Consider the following 27,271-nt stretch of genomic DNA (forward strand, 5'->3'; position numbering starts at 1 on the left):
TGCATCCTACAAATGGTGGAATTAAAAAGATGAGAGAGACAGTTCCCACTCTTACCAAGCTCTCATTTAAGCTGTGTGTCTGTGTGCATGTGTGTGTCTGTGTATGACACGTCCTTAAGCAAAAAAATAATCATACCAGGTGTGAAATGCCACCAAAGTGATTTTGCAACTCAGGAGAGGAACTCAAGAGCTTGAAGTTTTGCCTGTGAAGAGTAGGTTGTAAAACAAAGTTTGGTTTTTAAGGATGGATCTGTTAACATATGGAAGCCCAGAAGATTGGAGGGGCTGAAAGGGATAGTGGCTATGGAAGAAATCTACCTATGATTTCTTGCTGAAAGAATTAAAAGAAAAAAAAAAAAAAAAAAACCGAACTTTCATTATCACACCCTATTAAGCCAGGACCAGGAAACAATTTCTAATCAGCACTCCGATCTGGGCAGAGATTGTGCAGTCTTTTGTATCAGGCCTCAGATCTGTGTTCTCTATTCACACATGCTCACTTCCAGCTGTTGTCATTGAAATCCCACATAATCTTTCAAGGTCAAAGGGCAGTCACCCATGGCTGCTGCAGTTAAAAGGTTATGCTGATTTCTGTTGTCAAATATTGGCCCTTTTCTTTTCCAATCACTCCCATTCTACTTTTTTTAACAAGAAAAATCCAGCCTAGAATTGTATTACATGACTTTAAAGTCTTAAAAGTGTTTCTCCATTGTGCTAACATGACATGGCCTGAACAGTGTAATTCATTCTGTTATATTCACAAAGAATTTTCTGGTACTTCTAAAATACTTTGTGTTTGTGCTAAGCCAGCAAACTTCAAAGTATAGTGGCCCACATGATTTGTGGCATGCTGTAGTATCTGCAGAAATGTATAATATAGAGTCTATAATTTAAAAAACGCTGCAAATTATGGCATTGGTAATTAAGTAATTGTCGGATAAGAGAACAAGAATTGCATTGAAGCAAATGGCTTTTTAAAAGATGAAAGCTCTTTGTATTTAGTGGTTCTAAACATTAACTAGTTTTATTATGTATTTGGAAAATGACATCTACCTGTTTGTAGTTTTCTTTCGCTTTTTATCGTCTTGGGCAAGGAATGCAAGGATTCTTTTAGAATACATTGCTTCAACTCCTCGGTGATTTCCTTTCCACGCTTGGCGAACCAACATCAGTGTCTTAAAATTAGCACATGGCCCCTGGTCATCTTCTTTCCTTGTCATTGCATGTGTCCTCAGGTGGTTTAGCAAGCAGGACTCTTCGTAATGTTTCAGAGCCAGGTGAATTAAACCTAAAAATGAAGAACAGGACAGTGCACATTAAGGTTTTTTTGCTGTTTTACATCCATAATCCAGGGTGGCCTTCGGGTGATCCAGTTTCATGTCTGTTTCAGTTAAGGTAATCGGTTTCCGATGTATTTGGAGAATAAATTTCCTTATTTTTTTCTCCAGCATGTGTAAGTTCATAAATAGAAACTGAAGCTGTTACAAGTAGTGTGATCTATTTGTAGATGAGCAGTTATTACTGTCCGAGTTTAGAGAAAACTTTGATTGAGAACATAAAAACAATCAAGGTGCTTAAAAACCCTGTTAGTTAAAAATCAGATTAATTTTAAAAATCCCTTAAAAAAGCATTCCTAAGTCTATTAAAAAACAACAAAATTAATCTTAAAATATTTATAAAATACTAATTTTATTATGCCAGTGATACTGGAATTTACTTTCGCTAATATGAAGCAAAATTTTCTTTCTTTTTTTTGGAGTTTTTTTTTATAGTGCTTCAAAAAAAACATTCTGTGAAGCAAGTATTTCTGTGTTCTTGGACACAAAACTAATTTGTAATTGGGTCCACTTGCACAGTGTCTATTTCTGCTTATGTGAGCCCTTATAAATGTATGATTCTATATGTTTAGAGACAGTAGGAAAATTACTTTGTTGACAGGACAGAACTATGAAAGAAAGGATATTTAGCCTAGAGGAGAAAAAATTAGGGGCTGAGGGACTATCTTAGAATACTTGAAGTGTAGCAAAGAGAGATTAGATTTATTCTGACCTGTTCCAGAGGGTAAAATTGAGGTAAAGAAGAGAAGTTACAGGAAGGCAAGCATATTAAAGGAATTGTTATTTTTTAAATCAAGCTTCATTACTTTATTAAAATCCTTTGTTACAACACGGTGATGATTAGTGTGTTACTAGATGATCTTTAAGATCTCTTAGCTTCCAGTTCATTCCATATTGTCGTGCATTCAGTGTTTCTAAACATGCAAAGAAGTAAAAATAGTTTTTCACTTTTTATTTAGATGTTTTGCTGTCTTTTAGGCATCACCCTTTAATTAAGTGCTTAATCCTTGTAACTCAAACTCATAAACCCTCTTTATGTAAAGTCATTGAGCAATCAAATTTAATTTAATGAAATACTACTCTTTCCTTATTAAGTGCAGGACTTGGTGAAAAGATGCGATAGAGTCTTTGGGTTAGACTGAATAAATCAAGTCTCTGGTATTATACATGATGGATAAACATGCAATAACATTTATAAAGAGAACTAAACGAACCTATGTTCTAATCCTAAATTCTGCCACTAGCTGTGTGACCTTCAGCAAGTCACTTCACCTCTCTGAGTGTAAGCTTACTTGTCTACAAAATCAGACTATTGCCAACCACAGACTTACAGCAAGAATTAGAGCTAGTATGTCTGAAGTGCATAACATAGTGCCAAACACATAAATGCTGGATCAATGAAAGCTACACTTTTGATGAAAATTAATACTAGAGAGGTTCTGGGGACACATTTTTCAGATAGGTAGCCTGCCTTTGTAACACCTGTTACTGGCTTGATCCATTTTCCTAATGTACATGTGTTAGAATAATCGCAAGTAAAGATGTGGAGTGCCCTTGGGCCTTGCATGAAAGTGTGAATTACCTTGAAGGGTTCAGATTCTACTTTCCCCTCAGCACATTCTCATGTAAACCAAATAGGGAAAATAGGAAAAGGAGCAGAACAGTTTATCTGAAGAAGGATATGTGCCAAAAACAGATGGCATTATTGTTGAATTATTTGGGAAATCGTGAGTTAAATAATAGTAAGAAACTTTGGGGTGCCTGGTGGTTCAGTTGGTTAAGCGTCTGTCTTCAGCTCAGGTAGTGGGATGGAGCCCTGCGTTGGATTCCCTGCTCAGCAGAGAGCCTGCTTCTCCCTTTACCCACCCCCCGCCCCCCGCTTGTGCGCTCATGCTCTCTCTCTCTCTCTTGCTCTCTCTCATGCTCCCTCTCATGCCTTCTCTCAAATAGATATTTAAAAAATTAAAAAAAATATTAAGAAACTCTGTTTGTTGCAGGAACTCTCAGAGGCTTTAACGTGTAAATATTTCTTGTTATTCTCCAAGGGTGGGTGTGATGGTGTTTTCTAATTTATTTTACATATATTTTTATCTTTGTTTTTATTGGTTTGTTGCGGGGCATTTGGGGGGACTATTTACATAACACATTTTAGGAAGCACTGATACGAATTCTGATGTGGAGGAGAGAGCATATCAAAATTTGGAGAAGAGCAATTGGGACCTCTTGGCTGCTACATGTAATGTATATATTTAGGTAGTATTGGAAATATACCTTGAACGCTAGAAAGGTGTACTAGAGGACAGACTTTGAAGGGCTGTAAATACCTAGCAAAGAAGTCTAAACTGAATTCTCAGAGAAATCATGAAATACTCTTGGCTTTTTTTTATCAGACAAAAGACACCGACCATCCATCCATTTTCTCCCTACTATGCTGGTAGATTAACGTGGAGAGACGATGCCTAGCAGGCATCACAGATTTATGTGCCTACCGGGGTCTTACAGATCATTCCATAAATGAAATATAATAAAGAGTACTAGGGAGTGTGGCACATTTTTTAGCTCATGTCCAGTTTAAAAACATCCGTATGTTTAAAAAAAAAAAATTAGTACCTTGCCAGCCAAGCAAAATATGTTGGCAGACTACAATTGGTCTGTGGACTACTAATTTGTGACATTTTAGATTCTAAGGAGAAAGGTTGGCTCTTATGTTGGTTAAGGTAAGTAGTGGGCTGCTATAACAAAGAGACAGAAAAAACACAGTGGTTTAAGTACACTAAGATCTCTTTCTTTTTGATAACTCTTACAGATGAGCAGGCTAAGTTGGCCAGGTGGTTCTTCTTTCCATTGCCATTCAGGGCTCCACGCTCCCTCTGTCCTCCTGCTCTGCCATCCCGTGGCCACTGTCTTTGTCTTCATGGTGGAAACTGCTCTAGTCCATAAAAAGAGAAAGAAGGATGCCTAAGGCAGGAATTTCTTTTCAGGCAGGTCGGGTGAAAGTTGATCACAGCACTTCCATTCACTCCTGAAAGAGGCTGGGAATTCTGGTCTGTAGCGGCCAATCATAAATACATATGGACAACCAGCAGAGTTGGCACAGGACATTGCTGTAGTCTCCACTGTAGTTTTTCCTAGAAAGCTCTTATAAAAAGACCCAATTTTAGATAAATTCATTACCAGAAATCTTGGTGTAAACATCTTTCTTAACTGAGAATGCCTTGCCCCCCTTCCCCTGCAGCAGTAAAGACTTTGCGCTGTTTTTTGCCAAATCCCCAGGGCCTAGGACTGTGCTTGCCACATAAGAGGCATCCAGTAAGCATTTGATGAATGAAAGCAGTAAACCAAATGTTGAGTTAATGGCTATGGCAGGACAAACAAACTACAAATTAGGTGCCTGTATTCCATAATAAATACTTGAGCTAGGCAGGGAAATTAGGGGCAACAAAAAGAAGAAATCAAGAGGTCATAAGTCCCATGACACATACTTCTAAAAGCTCTTCTTGACTTATCCTCCTTTTCAGCTAAGACTACATTATTCCCATACTATTCACCATTCCTTGATGTGTTGTGAGAACCCAGGATGACATTCATAACCGTAGTCGAAATGCATTTGTAACAACCCTTTTCATCTGAGAATCTCAAAACACCTCTTTCATATTATTGCTTGACAAATATCATTTCTTAGTTTGACAGATTCTCAGACTCAACTTTCTAGATACAGAAGTATTACAGCCTCATTCACTGCCAGTCCAGCAACGTATGTCAGTCTTCTAATGTTTACTGTAAGCAGACTACCGAATGAAACTCCACTATAGTAAAGATTAATCACACGGATGGAACATCTATGTTATTTTCATTGCTACTGCATTCTTTTTAGTAGTGGCCGGAATTTGGGGCATTTGCTGTAATAGTAGGAATTATTCTAAAAACACATGCTATCTCATTGTCAATGAGTGACAGAGTAAATAGTCAATGTATAGTCATGAAAAAATGGGACCAAAATTTTAAAATGTGGGCTTAATGGGCCACCCCATCTTTTTTTTTTTAAGTTTTAATTTATTTATTTGAAAGAGAGAGAGATCACAAGTAGGCAGAGAGGCAGGCAGAGAGAGGGGTGAAGCAGGCTCCCTGCTGAGCAGAGAGCCCGATGTGGGGCTCGATCCCAGGACCCTGAGATCATGACCTGAGCCAAAGGCAGAGGCTTTACCGCACTGAGCCACCCAGGCACCCCACCCCATCTTTTAAAAACCTGTTTTCCAAGATATTCCGAATTAAGATGACGGAAGTAAGGCATTCCTGGAGGTAAGCTAATAATCGTTCCCATCGTGCTGTAGAAGTCTACTAAATCCCGGGGATCTCAAGTCACTCATCTAGATCACTAAATAAATATTTATTACACACATAGACCAAGTGATTGTGCTGGGCTCTGGACAGTGTAAGATCGTGAGATACAACCGTGCCCTTGCCAGGTGGTTGTAGGGGGGCAGAGCTAAGACAGATAAACAAAGAACTCCCCCATCAGGTAGATAGAGGTAGACGGAGAAGTTCTGCTCAGCAGTATTGACTGAGCACACCTACCGTGTTGACTGTGGGCAAAGGGAAAGGCGAAGGAGCCACATTCTCTTTCCTCGGGGACCACATCCACCAGTGGGGAGTTTTTGCGAGGAGAAATTAAAGTTCCAGGGAGGAGAGGTACGGTTAGGGTAGACTTTTCTTTAGAAGGATGAGCATGTAAATTCTGGGAGAGCAGCGTCCGCAGGACTTAGCATGCGGCCTGCACATCACGGCAGGTTCCAGGGCTTATGGAATATAAGTACACGAGAACAAGGGGCCCCTTTTCCTTTTGAGTCGCCCAGACGCACCAGAATGGAAAGGCCTGGTCATTAGCTTGGCTTGTCCTGGTAATGGAACCATGTTTGCCAAGGAGAGAATAGGATAGAGATGCATTCTTTTTGACTAAATGACTTGTGTGTTGCAGTTTGTTACATGAACCAGATGAGATTTAATCATTTAGAGCTGAGACCCCTTGGCTATCCCAAAAAGACAAACAAAAATACCATCCAGTGTGTCAGTGTGCCTCCTCTTCTATGTTCTCTGCTCCATGGACACTCCGGCTTCCTCTCAAGGCCAACCCTCTGGATGGTTTATCCCAAGCTATTACTTCCCCTCGACCTCTGAACACCTCTGCAAGGTTACCTGTCTCTCTGGAAATCGAACTTTTTTTTTCTTCTCTGCTTGTTAAGAGGTAGATAGATGTTCAGTCCCTTCGTGAGATGAGATTGGGTTCCCATATAATGGCATTTTCCATAATAACTGCTGATATCATTGAGGTAAAGAGAACTGCTTTTCCTAACCACCCGTAAAAGAATTTGGCTTTTTATATTCTGCCTCTCTTAGAAAGCCTCATCTCCCCACTGTGAGTACGATGGACTCGCGGGTATTGAAATCTGTACTCTAATTGGCAATTCATTGAACACAATTTCAATGAAGGAACTTTTCTAGCCATTTTCTATAAAACAAGAAAGGATCTGCTCCTCCTTTTGAGCTATGATGCAGTTGCTCCTGAAGTAGTTCAGAACTGAAGAGAGAGAGAGAGAGATCTCTATGAAATCTGGGTTTTCAGCTAAGGCCTACTTAGGAAGAAAGTCTGTTTTGCACTCATTTCTGAGAGGCTATATTCAAAACGTAAATCTTGGGACCTTTCAGAGACCTTTAATCAGCTTTCCAACTGTGGATCTTTTAATGTGAACATCGAATTTCAGAATTACTGAAATTGACCTTTCTATTTTCTTTTCCATTTTTCTCTCATCTTGCAATAAAGTAGAACACCCAGATTAGTGTTATTTCCCTGAAAGTCATTTTTATGATTTGGTTTGTGTTAGCGAGAATGAAATATTAATCTGCTCGAGTTTGCTTAGTAATTACATTAGATGTGTCACTTTTTCCATCATTTCTCAAGTTTCATTTCTCATTGCTTTCTTCCTCTAGAGTTCACCACTGGGTTTCCAAATAATTGTTGAAGGAACAAAACCAGTTTCATAGTCCCTTAAAGTTACATGGAATGTTTACATGTACCTTTCCCTGGGGACATATTACAGCTGAGATGGCCACATCAGGACTTGTGAAACCATTCTACTTTTTATTTTAATTTTTCTGATTACTGTACAGTCACATATAGTTTGCCTTCTAAATTACACACATTCTATTAAAATCAGCCTGAGGGAGCAGGTTGCCCAGAGGACAAGGAGGATCCAATCATGATTTTTTTACAGAGACTTTCTTGGGATCCCAGAAGGTCCTAGTTTAAGCTTGGGACTAGACTCTTTGGGGGTTTTTTGGCCCCTTTTGCCCATTAAATTATGCTGCCCTTTAATTCTGTTTTAACTCAGTCCCCCAACATTTGAACCACAGTCACAACAATAGGACAACCCCTCAGGCATTTCTCATCAGAGAACATGATGTCACCTTCTTTTTTTTTTTTTTTCTTTTAAGATTTTATTTATTTATTTGAGAGACAGAGATCACAAGTAGGCAGAGAGGCAGGCAGGTGGTGGCGGGGCGGCGGGGGGGGGGGGTGTAGCAGACTCCCTGCTGAGCAGAGAGCCTGGCCAACGTGGGGCTCAATCCTAGGACCCTGAGATCACAACCCGAACTGAAGGCAGAGGCTCAACCCACTGAGCCACCCAGGCACCCCTGATGTCACCTTCTTGATTGGAAGCTGCATTCTAAACGGATTGTCTCTTCGGTCCTTGTCCTGTTTAGTCTGGAGGGACTATTGGGATTGTTCACTTTAATAGTTTTCAGATGTACATTGGCTCCATTTTAGTTCAAACTATATTGCTAGAGATGAGAGAGAGAGGGAGAGACAAAAATAAAGTTCTGTCAACATTTCTATAAAAAGAAAAATAAACATCCTTGAGCCCAAATTGGGTTGTGTTCCCTTACAGACACCCCTGGAGTGCTTACTGCAAACCAGGCACTGTGTTAAGACCTGGAGGCACAGAAGATGTTCTTTCTTAAAGGGCTCACAGTCTAATGTGAGAAAAAGACAGAATTACGGTGCTGGGTCCTAGAGAAGAAGTATACTCTGTATACCTGGTCAGTGTTGAAAAAAGAGAAAAGGAGTCTTTGCAAGCAGTGCAGGCAACCAGAGAAGACTTTTGATTGAATGACAGCAAAGCTGAGTCCTAAAGGACAAGTAGAAGGTTGGCCAAGCAAAGAGCCAGGAGGACAGAGACATTCCAGGAAGAGGGAACAGTGTGGAGAGAGGAGAGAACCAGGACCATGGTGAAGCGAGTATTCCCTTAGTCCCATGGGGTAGGGCCAGAGAGAAAGAGAGAGGGAAGAGACTTAAAAAAAAGAAAGAAAAAAAAAAAATATATATATATGGAGAGAGGGAAGAGATTTAAAATATATATTTAAAATATATATATATATATATATAAAATTCATATATATGAATATATAAATATATGAGCAGGAATGCCTGGGAGGCTCAGTCAGCTTGGGTCTGACCTCAGGGTCCTAGGATCGAGTTCTGCACTGGGCTTCTTGCCTAGTGGGGAGCCTGTTTCTCCCTCTACCTGCCTCTCCCCCTGTTGTGCTCTCTCTCTTTCTCTGACAAATAAATAAATTCTTAAAAAAAAAATGAGATAGGAAAATAGAGGCTACATCAAGGTAGTATGTCATGTGATGGAATTTGTACTATTCCCCAAGCTGTCTGTGGGGCTCTTGCAAGATTTCTGACAGGGCAGTGAACTCTGAACACATTGGATTTATCACAGATTCTCCAGCATCTCATTCTTTCCTACCCCAGTGCCTTTGCATTTGCTAATCCCACTACATGAAGAGTTATTTCCCCTTCTTCTCCTAGCTCTCTCCTTAGTATCTTTCGGATGTCAGTTCTTAAGAGACACCTTCACTAACCAACCTTTCTAAAGTGTTTCCTAGGGACGCCTGGGTGGCTCAGTTGGTTAAGCAGCTGCCTTCGGCTCAGGTCATGATCCCAGCGTCCTGGGATCGAGTCCCACATCGGGCTCCTTGCTCCGCAGGGAGCCTGCTTCTCCCTCTGACTCTGCCTTCCACTCTGTCTGCCTGTGCTCGCTCTCGCTTGCTCTCTCTCTGACAAATAAATAAATAAAAATTTTTAAATAAATAAATAAATAGTGTTTCCTAATTATTTTCTTCATTTCATTTATACCATTTATAATTTTTAAGATAATTCATTTGTTTTATGTTGTCAGCTATCTCTAATCCTAGACTGTAAATTTCCTGAATGTAGAGACTGTATCTTGAACCCCTAGCAAAATGCCTGGCTCATGGTAGGTGCTCAGTAAATATTTGTTGAATAAATGAATGAGCCCTCAGATTTGCCTGTTAGTGAGACAGCTCTGGCCATAGAGTAGACAGTGGACTAAGGATAAGCCAGGACTGACAATCGAGAACATGGCTAGAAGGCTGCCCCACCAGACTGGCGAGAATTAGGAAGAGCCTAAGCCACAGACTTGAGGAGAGAAGGCAGGGAGGGGGAATGGAGATACACTTGGAGTCAAGATGGGTTGGATGTGGGTTTTTGTAAGAATCAGGAGTTAAGGATGACACCAAAACATAGAAAACAAGCTGGTCATGGATGGTTGACTGAAATAGGGAATTCCATAGCATCAAAACAGGTTTGGGGAAGAGAAGAGAATGAGCTTGGCATTGGACACGTTGGGTGTGAGGATTCCGATGGCTAACTGGGTAGAAATATCCAATAAATATTTTGAGAGCACTCTTGGCAAAAGACAAAGATTTGAGAGTCATTGGCCTATAGTATCATCCATCCACTCATTCAACAAATATTCTCTTACTAACTGCTTAGTCCCAGCCTTTAAATACAATGGTGAATGAAACAAACATTATTGTAGTTTTCACAGACGTCAGAGTCAAGACTGGTAACTGATCATAGAAGCAGAGGAAGTAACTAGGAAATCTGTGCTCTTGAGCACAAACCCTGGAGATGCCACTAGAAGGTGGACACACAAGAAGGGGCAATCCAGAGGAGATACTGGAGTGAATGTGTGCAGTGTTTCTTCCTCCTGAGTCTTTGTGCCGTACTAAACTTGGTTTTCAAAATACATACAGTGCTTGCTTTTTGGTGGCGAGATTAAAGTACATGTGTTCCCGTTCACTCTGTATAGAAATTCCTGTGAAGTTGTCCTTAAAGTAAAGAATGTCAAAGGTTGGAACCGAAGCAAGTGTCAGCCCGCAAGCAAGACTGCAGACAGCAATGAATAAGAGTTGGAAATCAGCCCCGAGTTTCCCATTCAATGTGCATTTCCTTGCTCTCACTAGATGTGTTTTAAGTCAAACTTAATGTGGTTGGATTTCCTTGTTATATTCTGTGGGATTGATGTGATGTCAATGTCACAATAGAAAGAGATGTTCTAGTCAGTTTTGCCAATACCACTTTAGAGAATTTTTATTTATTTGCTTATTTTTATTTCTCAGGTCTCTTTATCCAAGAGACAACACCTTAGGCACTTACCAAATTAGAGTCAACCAGAGACCCGGGTGGGGGTTGTTTTAACAGGTGAAATTTCTTAAGCACATCTTCAAATGAAAGTTTGCCATTTTACTTTAAAAAGCAATTTTTAGGGATGCCTGGGTGTCTCCGTTGGTTCGGGTCATGATCCCAGGGTCCTGGGATCGAGTCCCATATCCAGCTCCCTGCTCAGCAGGGAGCCTGTTGTTCCCCCTGCTTGTGCTCGCTTGCGCTCGCACGCGCTCTCTCTCTCTCTGACAAATAAATAAAATGCCTTTTTTTAAAAAGCAATTTATAGTTACTGCATGTTCTAAAAATTAGAGCTGTTTTATCTAAAACATCATAGATTGTGTTGGGTATAAAAATTAACTGAAAAAAAAAAAAACCTTTCTTAATTCTAATGCTACCAGAAAAAGAATGATTTGTAGGTACTTTTGTAAGTCTCCAAAACATAGTGATTTGTTGCATGTGTTTATGTGCATGACATTTGATGAATCTATTGGTGGGTAGACTATACCATCGGTAAACTTGCCTCCCCTTACTACTGGGCAAAATCTATTTTTTGTCAATAACATAAATCTTATATGTAGGCTGTTTGTTATAGATTCAGATGGACCTGTTTTCTGATTTTGCATTTCTTAAAACTATGTTTCTTGTTTCAAAGGAGAGTTTATATTTTAAAAAATCCCTTTGGCCAGCTTCTCCTTTGGCCCTACTTATAAAGGAGGTGATTGTGCTAACCCTGTAGATGCGTCTCAACTAGATTTTATCTATTTGAGATTCAGAATCAGAAAACTTGAGAAGCTGAAAGGAAACAGCATATCATAAACTATGTATTCCTTGCTATTTATAAGTTTTATGTTCCTAAATGTACCATAAAAATAAAAAAGCAAATGACAAGAAAGATAGTAGCAGGTATATTAAAGGAATTAATTATATCCAGCAAAAATAAAGCAGATGCAAAATTCAGAGAGAGTCATGTAGAAGCATTGGTTTATTATCTTCTCTCAGGAAAAAAAAAAATGAGTCAATCTACCCACTCACACACAGAAAACCCTCTTGTTCTCAAAACAAATCTAAATTTTTATTTGTGCTCGAAAGTATTTGTTTTCATGTTTCAAGGTATGGGGCTTGGCTTTTCTGGTTTGGCTTTTTCAAGATTTCATCCTGTGGTGCTTCTGAAAATGAAGAGAACATCTTTAAATCTTGTTTGATTTGAATGGATGGAGAGCTAATCCTGATCAGATGTTTCTTTAGAGAATAATGGTGAAAAACTCTTAGGGAATTTGGGTAGCCTGGCTGATTCCTAGGTAGGCTGTTTTCAGCTCAGCTGTTAAGTAAGGTCTCAGAGGTCAGCCAAGGTAACCATTTATTTTAAATCTTCTTTTGTTTCAGATTTCCTGTTGAGTTGTTTGGTTTGTTGTTTTCTTTTCTTTTTTTTTTTTTTAAGCCATATCAGAAATCACCCAGTTGTGTCAGAGCTTTCCGTAGCCCCCAGATTCAAACCAGAAAACCAGCTAGGTAACCAGATGACTGTCCCCACCCATGTCAACTCTTAATAGAGCAGAGTAGGAAATTAGACATTGCTCTTTTTAATCACAATGAAACTAATATTTAGAATTCTGTTGTCAGATGTCTTCTGTTTATGACGCTGTTTTCTTTTGTTTTTGTTTCCCCAGGACATTTGGGCTTCCAAGACAGTTTTGTCACATCAGGTGTTTTTAGTGTGACTGAGCTTGTAAGAGTGTCACAGAGTAAGTATAATTTTGCTTTGATTTGGTACAGATTTGCCTTAGGTTTGTGCTGACTGTCTGCCTAGGCCTCCGAGAGACATAAATAGCTTTCAGAATCCCTTCTCCATTCACCCATTGGAAGAATTTCGCCACGCAGTTTGTTTGACAGCCAAGAATTTAAATCAGGAAAAATTAAATATCATTTTAATGTGAGACACAGGGAAAGAACTGAAATCCTGACTGTCTCACATATTCCCTACTTTGTGGTGTGAACCTGGTTGAAAACATTTCTGAGGCTTCCCTGGTTCCTGAGAAATTCTGCATTTTAAAAGAATTTGTTTTTGACCTTTAAAGAATGCTAATGCCCTCAGCCTGAGTGACATAGTACAGCCTGATCATTACCAGCTTGTCAATAATCACCAGCAACAATGAATTAAAAGTACCTGTCACCACCCTGTTGCATTGATCAAAGGAGTCATTGATTGTATTTTTGCTATGACATAGTCCAGACAGTCCAAGGAGAAGGTATACGATTCTCCCCTCCTCTCTCCCTCAGTCTCTCTCTCTCTCTCTCTCACACACACACACACACACACACACACACACACTTGCCTTCCCTCAAAAACATCTCTCTCTCTCTTTTTAAATTTAAATGCGTACCTACAATGACTATGGTGTTACGGGTGCCAGTAACAAGAAGGAAATAAAAATAGCAGATATTAAATTTTACTGCTTACTCTCCTCCCACTTCAAAAGACTACTTGTAGATAAACTTAATATGGTTAACATTGGTTTCAAGCTGCATCAAGTCCTTTGTGGAATGAGGTGGAGTAAAAATAAATATTTTCATTTCAAGTTCATACCCCCCCATTCACTGCATTACAGTCTTGCAAGATGGACTGAGTACACCCGTCCATCTCTGACAAGGTGTCCGGTCAAGCAAGCCAAGCCATCCCAATCTCACAGGCTCAGCTTCTGGTTGGTCTTATTTCTTAAAGCTGGAAGACTATTAAGAATCCAAAAAGTGGAATATAAGGTAGGGGCTGAGGATCTGGAGTCTGAGGGATAGACAAAAAAATCTAATGCCTGTTGAGCATTTACTATCTACCAGACACTGTGCTATGTTTTCATGTATGTTGCATAAATTAGTCTTTGCAATAAACTTGTCAGATAAGTAATTAGTCTCATTTTTTACCAATGAGTTAAACTGTGGATCTATTTAAGTCATCCACCCAAAGTCAAACAGTGGGTAGATTGTAAAGCTAAGCCTGTGTAGTGCTAGCAAGTGTACTCTTACACGGGCTCCAGGGGACTCGACGAAATGTACAATGTGGGATGAGGCAGGGAAACTAGGGGAAAGTAACTATGAGAGCGGGAATTCCGGGATCAGGGATCCTTGGTTGATGCCAGGGTGTTCTGGTGTTAGGGAGGCGGAACCATAAGGGTTGAGGCATTAGGAGCTGGAGGGTGTGAGTTGGAATGGAGAAGTTGCTGGCATGTTAACAAGTGGGCTTAAAGTTCCAACCAGTGAAGAAGAGATGAGATGACCTTGTTCCCTTGGAGGATATATGCCACCTGCCACTGCACAGCTAGCTAGCCAGTCATTTGCCACGCAGGGACAAATAATGCATTTATAGATTTAAAAATTTTTTTTCACTTTGTAAGACTTTTTAAAAGGATTGCTATCCCACATTTTTCTTGTCATTTTAATAAAAGTAATATGATATAGATTTTATATATACGTTTGTCATAATGGCGTTACAGGGAAATACACTCATTGAGCCCTTACTAAACATAGGTAGCCTTAAAGAGTAAAAAGAAAATCCTTTTAGCTCTAAGGTGGGAGCACCAGGCCTTTTTTATTCTGCCCTCCCCGCTGTAATGCTTATATTTTGTCTTCATTACCATCGCTGTCCCTAGGCATGGGTGTGTAGAGAAGGCCCACGCTGCTCTCAGGACCATCCCCAGAATCATGTCCCTCTTCTACTTTCCGTATGTCCCTTTAAGGTCTTCTACCCCAAGGCCTATCAGTTCCAAGCTAGATTAGACCTTCATTCAGTCTACATAGCACAGTTGCCAAGCGAATTCTAAACCTGCCTTCAAGACTGCCAGAGGGTACAGGCAGACCACAGATTGAATTTGCAGAGGGACCTGGTTTTGTTTCCTGTCCCCGTTTTGGGGCTTATGTTGCTGATGCCTGGCATCATGAGCGTCCTTCGGCTCTTGAATGCTTTTCAACTCTGCACACTGCTGCGTAATCGCTGTAGGACTCACTCACACATGGCCTCGTGCTGACTAAAACTGTTTGGCACGAGTGGGACTGGGCTGTGTCAGCTAAATCATGGCTTCAAGCCAAACTGCTGTCCAGAGCAGCCCCCCCTTGCCGATCTTTAATCCAGGTTTATTGGGGTCCATGTCATAGGACCGCCTTGGCTGCTGGGGATTAAGAGTCCATCTCCCAGCTCAGGTCTCCTCACTTGCACACCTCTCCAAACGACTAACCGTTCAAGCCACAGGAGGAGTCAAAATCCTTAACCATTTCTTATAGCCCTGCCCCATTCCCCTAATTGGAAGAGCTAAGTGTTCATGTTAGAGGTGCAGTGGACACTTTTTACAAATGAGTGGGGCCAGGGGGTGCATTCAGCAACTTTAAAGTAGCAGTAAGCTAACTGGCACATAATTTGATTAAATGCATAAAGTTAGCCCTGTTAGGAGCACAACACTCATATGAAAAATTATACTAGGTAGCCTTTATCAAGCATATACTATGTATCAGGCACTGTACTAGGCACTTGGTAACCATAATCTCATTCAGTCCTCCCACGGTTGCTATTATCTTCACTTTTTATAGAAGAAGGAGACTGTGGAGGCTCAAAAAGGTTAAGAAACTTGCTCTTTTTGCTTGGCTGTGCTCAGCTAGCTGACTGCAGACATTTTTGTCATGACCTCTCCTATAACTGCATTACAGAGCTAAAAGAATCCAAAGATTCCGTGCTTTAATTAAAAATCATTTCTTGTTAGAGCTGATAAACTTTTAGATTATTAATCTGTGCATTAAAATAAAAAAAGGCTAAAACTATTTTTGTACAAACCAAAACAACCAAAGTACTTAATTAAATGTTTTCCCCCTGGATTTGACTTCAGTTACGATTTTTTTTTTAAATGAATAGGCTTTATGATTTAGAGTAGTTCTATGTTCTCAGCATTAGGTTAACAAAGGTACGGAATTTTAGCATTTTCCCCAATACAGTTTCGTCTACTTATTAACCTCTTTTGTTACTGTGGTACGGTTGTTACAAGGAAGGAATGGACACTGACTCATTATGGTTACCCGAAGTCCACAGTTTACTTTGGGTTCATCCTTTGTGTTGTAGCTTCAGTGTGTGGACAAATGTATCCAGATTGCTGTGCCTCGCAGAACAAGCTCCCTTCCTGAAAAATCAACCTGCACAGCCGCCGGTCGTCTGCCCACTCCCCCAAATTATTACTCGTGCTCTGAAGGGTTCAGCCTTCATCAGGTTGTTTTTAATGGCCCCAGCGTCTTTAAATTTTTTCCCACTCTGTTGCACATTTCTTCTTAACCCCCCCTCATTTATCTCAGCCCCACCCAGTTCCCCCAGTCACACTTACGACCACATATCTGGCCTGGAAATGTCAAATGCATGGTGGCCGTAGTCTGAACATTTTCCCTCTTCCTGAATCTTTAGTATGCGATTTGAAAATTTGCTAATATAAATATTTACTTTCCTCGGGTTTCCAGTTAGTTTCTGTTTTTCGTTTTCCTCCTTTTAAATTTAATAGAGGAGGGAGGTGCGATTTCAGCATTTCCTCCTGAGGATTCACTGAAATAACTCCGTGCTAAGTTTGTTGTTTATAATCGTGTTACTACAGGGTGGCAATGGCAGAGAAACTCAAGAGAAAGCTGCTGGCTTAGCTTCACACGTTCGGAGGTCAGGGTCAGGCGGCAAGGTTGCTTGTCATTAAATTATACTGATCAGATGCATGGAGCTGTTAGAAACAAGGGCTTCTGCTGCAGTCTCACTAATTCCCCTCTCACCCTGGTCCCCTGCCTACCTACCTTTTCTTTTTTTTTTTTTTTTTTTTTTCCATTATCTAGAGTCCACGAAAGGTCTGTCTGTCCTCACTGCAAAGAAAGTCCCATAGCCTAAGAGTGGATATCTGTTCTGGCTCCTCCTACCTCCCCCCCTCCCCCCCAGTGACAGGGCCATCTGAAAGTCGTTCTTGTTATTTATTACTTTGTTCCAGGAGAGGGTCGGGAAGGGGGAATACAAACCACTAGACACTGTGCCAGAGGGAAAGCGAGGTCTTCTCTGCTCTGGGGGAGGGGGTTTCCAAGTGCTAACAATGCGGTTCAGAATCCCTGAAGTTGTGTTCGCATAATACTGTGAGGCAAAAGACAGGAACCATCTGCTGGAAGGGTTCTTACATGATGCTGCATTTTCAAACAAAGCCTTCAAGAAGCATTTTCAGATGGGGCTCTTTCCCATGAAGCCGCCGCAGAGAGAGCCCTCACGACCGGCTGCTCCATGACCCTCTTCGACGGTCATCACCGTCAGCACCCACTCCCTATTTATCTGGCTCCAGTGTTTTCCTCAAAGTGTGTGCTCTGAGGCTCGATATCCTTCCTGGGATGAACCCAGAAAAATCCTCCCGAAAAATGCACTCCTTGTGTCCATTTCCTTCTAAAGTGCTGACTGTTTTACTTGAAGTTGGTGGGGTGACTCTGAAACCTTAAATACTTCGCTGGGAGAGAGGAAAACCGCAGATACACACGGGCCATTGTGACTCTGGCCTGGCGGGTTCTAATTTTCGAGCAGTGGCTTGTACACCCGAGCGGGCTGCAAGGGTTAAGTAAACTTTGTGGCTTGGGATGACTTCATGGCCCTGGAATTTTGAAAAGCCAGGGTTCCCAGTTCGCTCTCAGCGTCTTTGGGTGTAAAAACCACTCTCAGTTACCCAGACTGAATTTTTGGTTCCCGTCACCCTGCTGCAGAAGCTATTAAATCCAGCAGCTGAACTGTCCTGGCTGTACCACAGAGCCGGGCTGCTGGGTGGTTCCAGGATTCCCGAGTTGTTTGTCAATGGAGAAGGGGGTGGGCGGTGGGGGGGGGGGGACCGTGAATGGAGCCAGGCGTCTGCCTCAGCCTGGCATGAGGTGGCACCCTAGTGGTTGTTCTCTGCCTTCGACATGCGCACGCTTTCTGTATTTTCACACAGGAGTCACCATTAGGATCCAAAGCACGGTTCGTTTTTCGACCTCTTTTGGAAGTCTCTAGGCCCCTTTGTGGGACTTCGAGTACCCACGGCCACGCACTGGGCTTTCTGGGCCCTCGAGACAGTCTGAAGAACTGGCCGATAGTCTCTCCTGACACGTGGGAGCAAGGACAACAGAGTTAACTCGGCTCCAGGGTATAAAACAAGGAGATGAAGCTCTTTGATTGGAATAAGCCCAAACTTGGAAATGACAAGAGGGTCTCGCAAAGACGGACTCACGAGGAAATTGGTATAGGGTGAGGGAGGCCAGACGTCCCGTCCCTTGGGGAGCCGCTGAGACTGGTTGCAGGATGTGTCGATCTCGGTTACGGGACAGGAGGTCTAAAACTTTCTGTTCTGAGCAAGTGGCCTGTTCTTGCTTCTTGGCAAAGGAACGTGAGAGCTGTCTGTGATCATGGCGTGGACATTAACTGTAAAATTAATATTCTTAAGCAAGCCCTTCTTTCGAAAGAAACCGTTTGGGCTTGAGCATTAAAGGAAGAAACAAAAAGATTATAATAAAAAATAGACTGCAGCCCTCGCAGGAACAGTGGCTGTGACCTTGCCTTTTGTTTGCCATTACACAATTCAATGGCAGTCCACTCAAACTATGCTCTCGATCAATATCCTATTAAGGCAGCACAAAAAGTCTCCATAAACTTAGTGGTTAGCTATGTTTATAAATGGAACTCAGCATAATTAGATGGTCAATAGCAGGCCCTACTAGTAATTTTAAAATGAACATCACACATTTTCTGTCTGTAGAAGTCAATGGCACCTCTTCCAGACGGAGGGTACGGTGTGCCGCAGACAAAAGAGCGGGAGACCCTTTAAAAAAAATCATAATGCCTGTCCTTAAAATGCAGTTTTTAAAGGAAATGTGTTAAGTTATAGACTAGCAAATACTGATCGGCTAGCTAGTTATAGACTAGCAAATACTGTAATCTTTTTCTGTTTTGCCTGCCTCAGCCACCTTATTCTGAATATATGATGACATCGCACATGTTTCCTAGTTTTAATCAGCTCCTCGTACAGAGATAAAATAATAAATATTGCCATACTCTTAGGAAGAAAAATATCAGTCTGGTTGGCTTAATTGAGTGGGTTTCCTCTACTATAATTCGATAAATTTTCAAAATAAATCTTGAAATTGAATTAGTTCAGAAGGATGTTTTGTTGCCTAGTGGTTTTTTTCTTTTAATTGTCTGGACATATGTGGGGGTCACGATTTGGACACTAAAGCCAGCGGCAAAGGGATGGGCTGGCGGTAAGAGAAATTTTCACCAAACGTACTCTTTCTCCTGAATCCCAGCTCACAGTATGGGTGGCCACGCATGAGTTTCCCCATTCTATTCTCTTCACCCGGTAGAGAAGGAGCCACATAAAAGGAAAGGTGTCCCCATTCTTACTTACAAATTGAATGGACCGTATACCCCATGTTCAGCATGGGCCCTGGCAGTGGCCTTATGACCACTGTGCCAACTGAAATTAAAACTCTGGTGACAAGAGGCTCGTTATATCAGCAGATGCAACAGTCAGCTTGATGCTTGAAAGTCCTGTTTTTTCTTTTACACTCATCTTCTACAACCTTCCTGGTTGGAGTCAGTGGAAAGAGTTCTTGTGGCAGCTTCTGGGGCAGTGGGATGGGGCTTTTGACTCAGGGAGAAGCAAAACAACTCCTTGATGTCCATACTAATTTGTTGTCATGATCTCTATTCACATCTTCATCTATTTGTCATCTTTTCTAGCTAATTCGTGGGTTATGTTTCCTAAGGGTAAAACATTCTATAAAACCCGTATTTAAGATGGCGGCATGGTAGCAGAGTCCAGGATATAGAATTGGGGATCCGGCCCTGCCACTTTCCAACTGAAGGGCTTTGGGCAATACTGAACCCCTCCAGCCATGTTTTTCTCATAGGTAACCATCATTTGTTCAATGAACTAATATTTATTAAATACCATCTGTGTGCTGGGCCTGCATCAGAGTGCTGGAAATAGTAATAGCTCTCAGGAGTACTTTGAGGATTCAGTGAGAGAATGGCACATGTCTAGCGTATAGTAAATGCTCAGCAATGGTAACTACTATGCTCATCATTGAACAAAGCCTCCGTCCCTGGTCTTTCACTCTGTGTTCAGAGCTGATCCTTGAGGTGGCCACACAAATTTATTAGAATGTGTGTGTATGTGTCTGTATGTACTCTGTGTGCATTTATAAATTAAGAAGGACTGATTTGAGATTCAAGTTCTTTTCTAGAAGTCAATTTAGTAGGAGGACCATTTTCATGACCCTTTCAAAGTTAATAATTCTGATAGAATAAGAGCATGCCAATACTAGAGCTAATTCATCTGCTTTAAGAAACCAGAAAATTCTTATTCCTCAAGTTTGCAGCCAAAGCCTATATGTCTGCATTATTCTAGAAGTTTCTCTTCAGGATATCTAATGGACAGTGAGACATTTAAAAAATTCTCAGTCTAACACTGACACATTAAAAGCCACACTTTGATTATTTTTTAATCAGACTGCTTTAAATTAGCACTTAGTTTTATACTATTTGATCCTTTCTTTTATATTATGGGCATAAAAATTCCTCGGAATAGCAGGTACATGCTAGAGGTCATTACCAGCAATGTGATTTTAGTAAACTTTTATTTATACACTCATAAGCCTCAGTTTTGTTTTGTTTTTTTTTTCCTAAGAGGAGATATTCCTATCTGATGGGTAAGATTAGAAAACTAAAAGGTATTTTTGGGATTTCCAGAAGCCTGACAGAAATTCAATATTACTCCCACAATAAGACCACAAATATTATTGAGATCTTGGCTGGTATATCTCATCCTAGCTAACTCCTGCTGATTAGAAAGACTGCTGTCGGTGACACAGTAGACAGGTCCAAGATGAAATCAGTGGAGTCCACACTCAGCAAAGCTACACGTCGAGCCCAATACGGAAACTGAGTTAGTGTGGTATGTAATTGATATGAGTACATCATTAATATCCAGGATCTTTCAGAGAATGAAGAAGGGGAAAAAAATAAAATACACAGTTCTTAGTGAAACTATGGAGACTTACTAGGACGGATCCAGACAGCTGGACTTGTAGGTGGTTGCGATGAGACTCTGCTCATACAGTTTGGTCTCCTAACAGCTAATGGTCCAGTCCCAGTGCACTCTTGGTGAAGGGGCTTCTGTTTAGAAGCCCTTCCCTGGTTTATAGATCACTGTGGTAAAAAGACACCTCAGGCCATCAACTCCATCCCCTGTCAGGGAAGACTTAATCCCCGGGCTGACGCTGTATCAGGTCCTAAACGGGTGCCACATTTGACCTCAACCAAAAGCTAAGATGAGATGATACTCTAAAATGCAGAAAATCAATTTTGGTCCCCAAGGCAGAAGCCACTAATGTAGGAGACCAGTCCACACTACCGACCCCACCGTGGATGGCTGTGCTCGACCAAGTATCAGGCCCTCTGTCCAGGGAAACACGGACTCACACTCCAACCTCAAAGACCTGAGAACACAAAGGGAGAAGGAAGCGGACAGAAGTTTTCCCACGTCATGGATGGGTGACAGTTATTTTTCTGTATAAATCTTGCTGAATCCGTCCCTGTAATAACTGACAATGAAAGAAGGACCTGGAGTCTGGAAATGTGCGTTTCACCTCTGTTTCCTCGGGCTGGTACCTGGAGATACTCGGGTTCAAATCCTTGCTCTGTCACTTCCCCGGCCGTGTGATCTTGAACATGTGACTTAACTTTGCAGCTCAGTTTCCCATTCGTAGATGAGAATAAACAAATGCATGTTCCTTGGGGATACTGCAAGGATGACATGAGATAATTTGGGTAAAACACATAGCGTCTCAGCCTGACATATAATAAATATCACTAAATATTAGTTCTTTGCTATTTTTCACTAACAAACTCGTAGAATTTTAGTTCAACTCAGTAAACATGTGTTGCACGTGTTCTAGGCGAAGCATCTCACGCTGCGTGTTGAGAATGCAGAGATAAGTGGAAAGGGTTCCTTCCTTTATAGCGTAGATAATCAAAGTTTCTTGATATCCAAGACTGAGTTCTCTTCGTGGCAGGAAAATGCCTGAATAGACTCACCGCACAAACTGCATTCACAATTATGATCAAAGGTAAACCATCTTCAAGATTCAGAGTGGGGAGGCGGAGGGTATCAGTGAACGGTTCTTGTTTTAATAAAAGAAAACATTTCTTCAGAAATCACAGTTTCTGTATTCACGTCCTCCTCCCCCTTCTGGCACCACAAACCCACGTATTTCTTCACTCGTGTCCACAAACGTGGATGTGCGAAAACGGTGCCGTGTCTGCATTAGCAGATGCCGTTGATGGGGTTAAAACACTGTGCTGGGCTTTTGGCACCTAATACTACGTTTCATAAAAAGCATTGCTTAAAGCTCATAATAGCGGGGAAGTTCGTTTCCACATAGAGGGAAATCCTCGTCTTGGTCCGGCGCCTTTCTTTTATGTTCCATTTTGGAAAACCAGACTCCTCGCCTGCACTAGGTCAGACCTTTTAGAAAGGAAGGGTAGAGAAAGGAGATCAGCACGCGGTTTACAGACCAGAAATCTGCTTGGCAAAGGAGTTGCTGAAGACTGTGGTGTGGGAGCTGCAGAGAAAGTACCTTTATGATTGATTTCCATTCAAGTCAGACTGACTGCAGTGTGGTCATTTTTCTAACCCATAACTGCTCATACTGCAGCAGGCTGCTATCTGCAGGGTGTCTGAATTATAGCAGTGTACGTCCGCGTTACCTCTTACACAAATTACTTACACTGGTTTCTTTTTCCATGCAAATTCATCAGTTTACAGCCCCTCGTAGCCACAGTCAGGAAACTCTGGCCAACAGCACAAATTGATAAAATGAGTTCATTTTACTATACTTATTTTTTTTTTCTTCCTAAAAGCCCTCTCTCGTAGGCAGTGTTCAGGAAGCATGTTACAGTAAAAGGAAGATAACAAAGGAGTTGAATTTTCTTGCCATAAATTACTTTCCAAGTTAATTCCCTTTAATGATGATTCCAGATTTGCTTGAGTTTTCATAGCATTGTGCGTTTTACAACTGTGCCTTTGATAGAAAGAAGACCAAGTATTTTCCCATGTTCACTCCTTTTGTGCCAGTGACATGGACTTTCTTATAAGATCTTTGCCACCAGAATGCAAAACAACACTAAATTGTGCTGGGCCCCTAGAACTGTGTGCTTGTTGTTGGATTTTTTTTTTTTTTTTTTTTTTTTTTTTTGCCCAAGCCTGAAAGTACAAGTTCCCAAAGTCTCAGTGAGTGCATTAGATTACATAATTGGAGAGAAATATTCTTATTTTTTCATAGTTACTTTATAAACTGAAAACAAAATAGTAAATCCCAGTCGTCTTTTTTGAGTGATACTCGTTGGCCATGTGGCCATATTCCTCAGCTGCCGTGGAAATTTGAGGAAGGCTTCCCTCCTCAGAAACCATCATGGAGCCCACAGATCCCTACTCTCTCAAATGGGAGCCCCACGAGAGCACGGGGCCTCATCTGTCTTGTCCATTGATGGATCTCCGGCACCTGGCTCATGAAAAGTGCTCCGTGAATATTTGCCGGATTCCACTGGACGTAGGCTCTCAGAGAATATGTGCCATTGGCGGAAGGCTGGCCACACTAGTCATTGAGTTAACACTCCCTGCTGATTCCTGTTGGACAAGTTGTAAACTCGGTATACTGTCATCTCCCAGGCAGAGTAGCTTGAAATTTTGGACAGAATTTTTTTTTTTTTCCATCACCCTCTCTTTCCAACAACACAGGCCTGAGCAGATTGTCTCTGGTGGATGGCAGAAGTTCAATAACCACAACCTTATCCAACTACTAATGTGTACAGAAGAGCAGGTCATTAAGAGGGTTGGCTACTGCAGTAACCCCTTTCTTCCAATAGCCCACATTACAATAATGATGCCTTAATAGCAAACCATTTATTAAGAAATGACACAAAGACTGCATTCTACTCATGACAGGAAAGAAGGGAGTGGGAGGACAAATGGCTTAGAAATCATATCCACCAAGACCATTCCCCAAAGTTCATCCTTTGAGGAAAAACTCCTCCGCGAAACAAGAGCCACAAAAACGTCAGGTGTGCCTCCCTGTAACACTGCTTATGAAAGGTGAGGCACCAGTCCTCACTGCTCATGCAGAGTTGTTGATTCCTGAGTGTCATTTTGCATTGCGTGAAGTTGGGGGGCCGAGGGCAAACGGAGAAGGCGATTACAGATTCTCCTTCATTCAGAGCATATTTATGGATCATCAGCTGTTGTGTCGTACTGATTATCATACAAAACCGCACAGCTGTTTAGGAACACACAAAAGGCTGTCGGATCTGGAGGACTAAAGGTCATCTGGTATGACCCTCTGACTTTGTGACCTAAGGGCGTTACTCTGCCTCTTGGTGCCTCAATTCCTCCCTGGTAGCGTGGTGAGGATTACATGAGATGATGTGTTTAGGGGACTCAGGCCGGCATCTGGCCCATAAATGGTGCTTAATAAATGTTGGTTCTTGTTACTGTGGTGGTGATGGCCCTGGCATTGGTGGTGAGTTTGCGTTTCTATGACAACTATTATGGGAATTTTGAGGCCCAAAGAGTTTAAAAGACTTCAGCTACACAGGGGGTTATTGGCAAGGCTGAAACCCTAGATGGTCATGCCCAGGCCCAAACCAGCACGTTTTCGGTGTCCTGGGATGTCTTGTCTGTCTTTACAGTCCTCAGAACACACTCAATCTGGTGGGGGAGAATATGTCATGGATGAGATAATTTAACGATAGAGCCTAGAGTCAAGTACAAGTGGAACAAAATCAGATTTTGCAGTATATGGAATAGACAGGAAGCATGGTTGGTCCAGTCCTTCCTTAACATCACCACCTTGGGCAGTGGCTACGCAATCTCTGGAACACACAGGCAGGCTGTTAGTCTGGCTTCAGAAGCCCAGCATGATGTCCTGGGCAGATGTTGTTAAATCATTTAACCCTTGACAACGTTTAGTTCCCTCGTTTTGCAAAAAGGAATTCCTACCATTATTAGCTAAGAAGCGTCCTGGGTTCTATACATCGGGTTATGTATCTTATGGGTATTTTATATTTGTTGGGATGGTATGAAATATTTGCTTGTGTATGCCCTTTCTTTGGACAACCGGACATAGATCCTTGGGACCTGTTTCCAAAGATGACAGATACCCACCATGAAAATGCCTTTTTCTTTCCAGACACCATGGTGGAGGCCTCCCTTTTCTCTAAACTCCACCATCAACCTACCAACTGATTTCCCCACCTTTGTTCCCTTTAGTGTGGTCTGTAGGCTATTGTCATACTAATGTTGCTCCGGTTCAGCAATGATCACTTCCCTCCTCAGAAACCCTCATGGAGCCCCCAGATCCCTAATTGTACTTCCTGCCTCCAAACTTATGCACATACTCTATCATTTGCCTAGAAACCCTCCTCCTCTTCCCCGCCTCTTTAAATCCTCCCGTCCTGGAAGCCATCGCGTCGCTGCCCAACTCCTCCTGGAATCAGACATTTTTCTGATCCCACAAGCCAATAGGATTTCTCATTCCTTTGAACTTTTCTAGTACACCCTTTGCATTCTGCCTATGAGAGTGAACACATTCAGCATCGAATTAGAATTTCAAGTATTATTTTATCCTTCCACTCTGTAGTAAACCCTGTGAGACAGAGACACTATCTACCTTTTTATCATCTGACGTTTAAGGCAAATATATTGAATACAAGAGGCAGGTTAGTAGGATAAGAAAAGCAACAGGTTTTGGGGTGAGACAGACACCCTTGACTTTTAATGCTGACCCTCCCTCTTTTTGCCTCTCTGCAGTCCATGGCAAGCCAGTTAACCTCATCTGGGGACTGATTAGTTTTTCTCATTTAGGAGAGGTACTTTTGAGGTTGTTTTGAGGATGAAGTTAGATATATGAAATTAAATGCTCCTTGGTGCTCAGGAAAACCTGCTGAAAGCCCATCTTTCTCATATATCTCCCTCAGGCTCTTCCTGTTTTCCAGATAAGAGAGCCTGAGAATACCTGGGCCACTGTGGGGACACTTGACAGTGACCCCTCCCCACTGGCATGGGGCTTTCTCTGTAACTGTCACAGAATCACTGACTCCGATTCCATTGCAATCGGCTGACCTTCATACGATGCATACACACGAACAGTACCAGGGAGTGCTTCCTGACAAGACCATTTGGAAGAATGCGGAGTTTGGGTCAGTGGTTTATTAGGATTTTTTAACCCAGGTTGTGAGACCCCTTCTCATCTCAGAAATTTAACAATGTCCTAAAATCGGAGATGCACATAAGCAGTTTGTGAAGCCCTGAAGTTACTCAGTATAACTTCAACGGACACTTGGAGAAGAAAGCAGAACAATGCCGCCGGCCCACCTGATAAGCATTTTGCTAGATTATAAGCCCAGGGTGCTAAACTTCATAGGAAGTAAACATAGGGGCAAGCAAAGGACCATTTCTGTGGGTTGGGTTTTGTTTTGTTTTGGTTTTCATCTTCTTTATCCATTCATCTGTTGATGGACATCTAGGTTCTTTGCATAGTTTGGCTATTGTGGACATTACTGCTATAAACATTCGGGTGCACGTGCCCCTTTGGATCACTACGTTTTTCAATCTCTCTGAGAGATGTGCACACTGCACTTACTCTGTATTTTCCTTTCTTCACTGGTTCTGGCCCCTTCAACATTTTAATAAGATAATTAAGGCAGAAGGCATTTTTCCATGGTACAACGTGGTCAAGAGAATGTGAGGTGTGAGTGCAGCTGGGCACAGGGCCCTAGACTTCTCCTCTCAGTCCATCCAGGTCGTGCACTCATACCTGCCTTTATCTTTTCTTCCAAGGGGGTGAGGAAGGCCTGTGCACTTCTGCCGGTGCTCAGGAATGAAGCCGCTGTGCCATTCCGCTGAGGCCTGAACCTCATCCTAGAACTTAGAAAGAACATCTAAATCCAGACCCTCAACTCCTATCAGCCTCATCCTTCTTCCTGAGTTAACGCGAGGTGTGACTCTGTACACTCCATGAAGGCACAGACATCAGTCTGTAACATTAATACGTGCCTGCTCTACGCTGACTGCGGAGAGGGATGCGGGCTGACGTGTGGGAGTAATCTCCTTCCCACCTACCCCAGCCTATTGCATCCATAAAACACTATGAAATAAAAGGGGAAACTATGCAAATAAACTTCGTAGAAAAAGTAAATTAGGGAAGGACTAACAAAATCATTCACTGGAACTCTGTTTACACTTGTCGTCAAGCTCAACCATTTGTTTTTGACCTAAAGGCCCTTCCTCCATTACAGCCTGTCATTAAGAGATAGGTTTGAATTTCAGAAAGTGTATGTGAA

General features: G+C 41.7%; 1 protein-coding gene across 8 annotated transcripts in view; it reads left to right on the top strand.

The window, feature by feature from the left end:
- The window catches only part of NFIA (nuclear factor I A), a 567,374-nt gene that overhangs the window by 428,997 nt on the left and 111,106 nt on the right, over positions 1-27,271 (top strand). For all 8 annotated transcript variants that reach the window (XM_082687848.1, XM_082687851.1, XM_082687849.1 and 5 more), the window contains exon 4: positions 12,537-12,611. In XM_082687848.1, the coding sequence (XP_082543974.1) occupies positions 12,537-12,611 (75 nt within the window). The remainder of the gene's footprint in view (positions 1-12,536; positions 12,612-27,271) is intronic.

This window comes from Mustela nivalis (assembly GCF_964662115.1).
Source record: "Mustela nivalis genome assembly, chromosome: 10".
NCBI classification, from domain to species: domain Eukaryota; kingdom Metazoa; phylum Chordata; class Mammalia; order Carnivora; family Mustelidae; genus Mustela; species Mustela nivalis.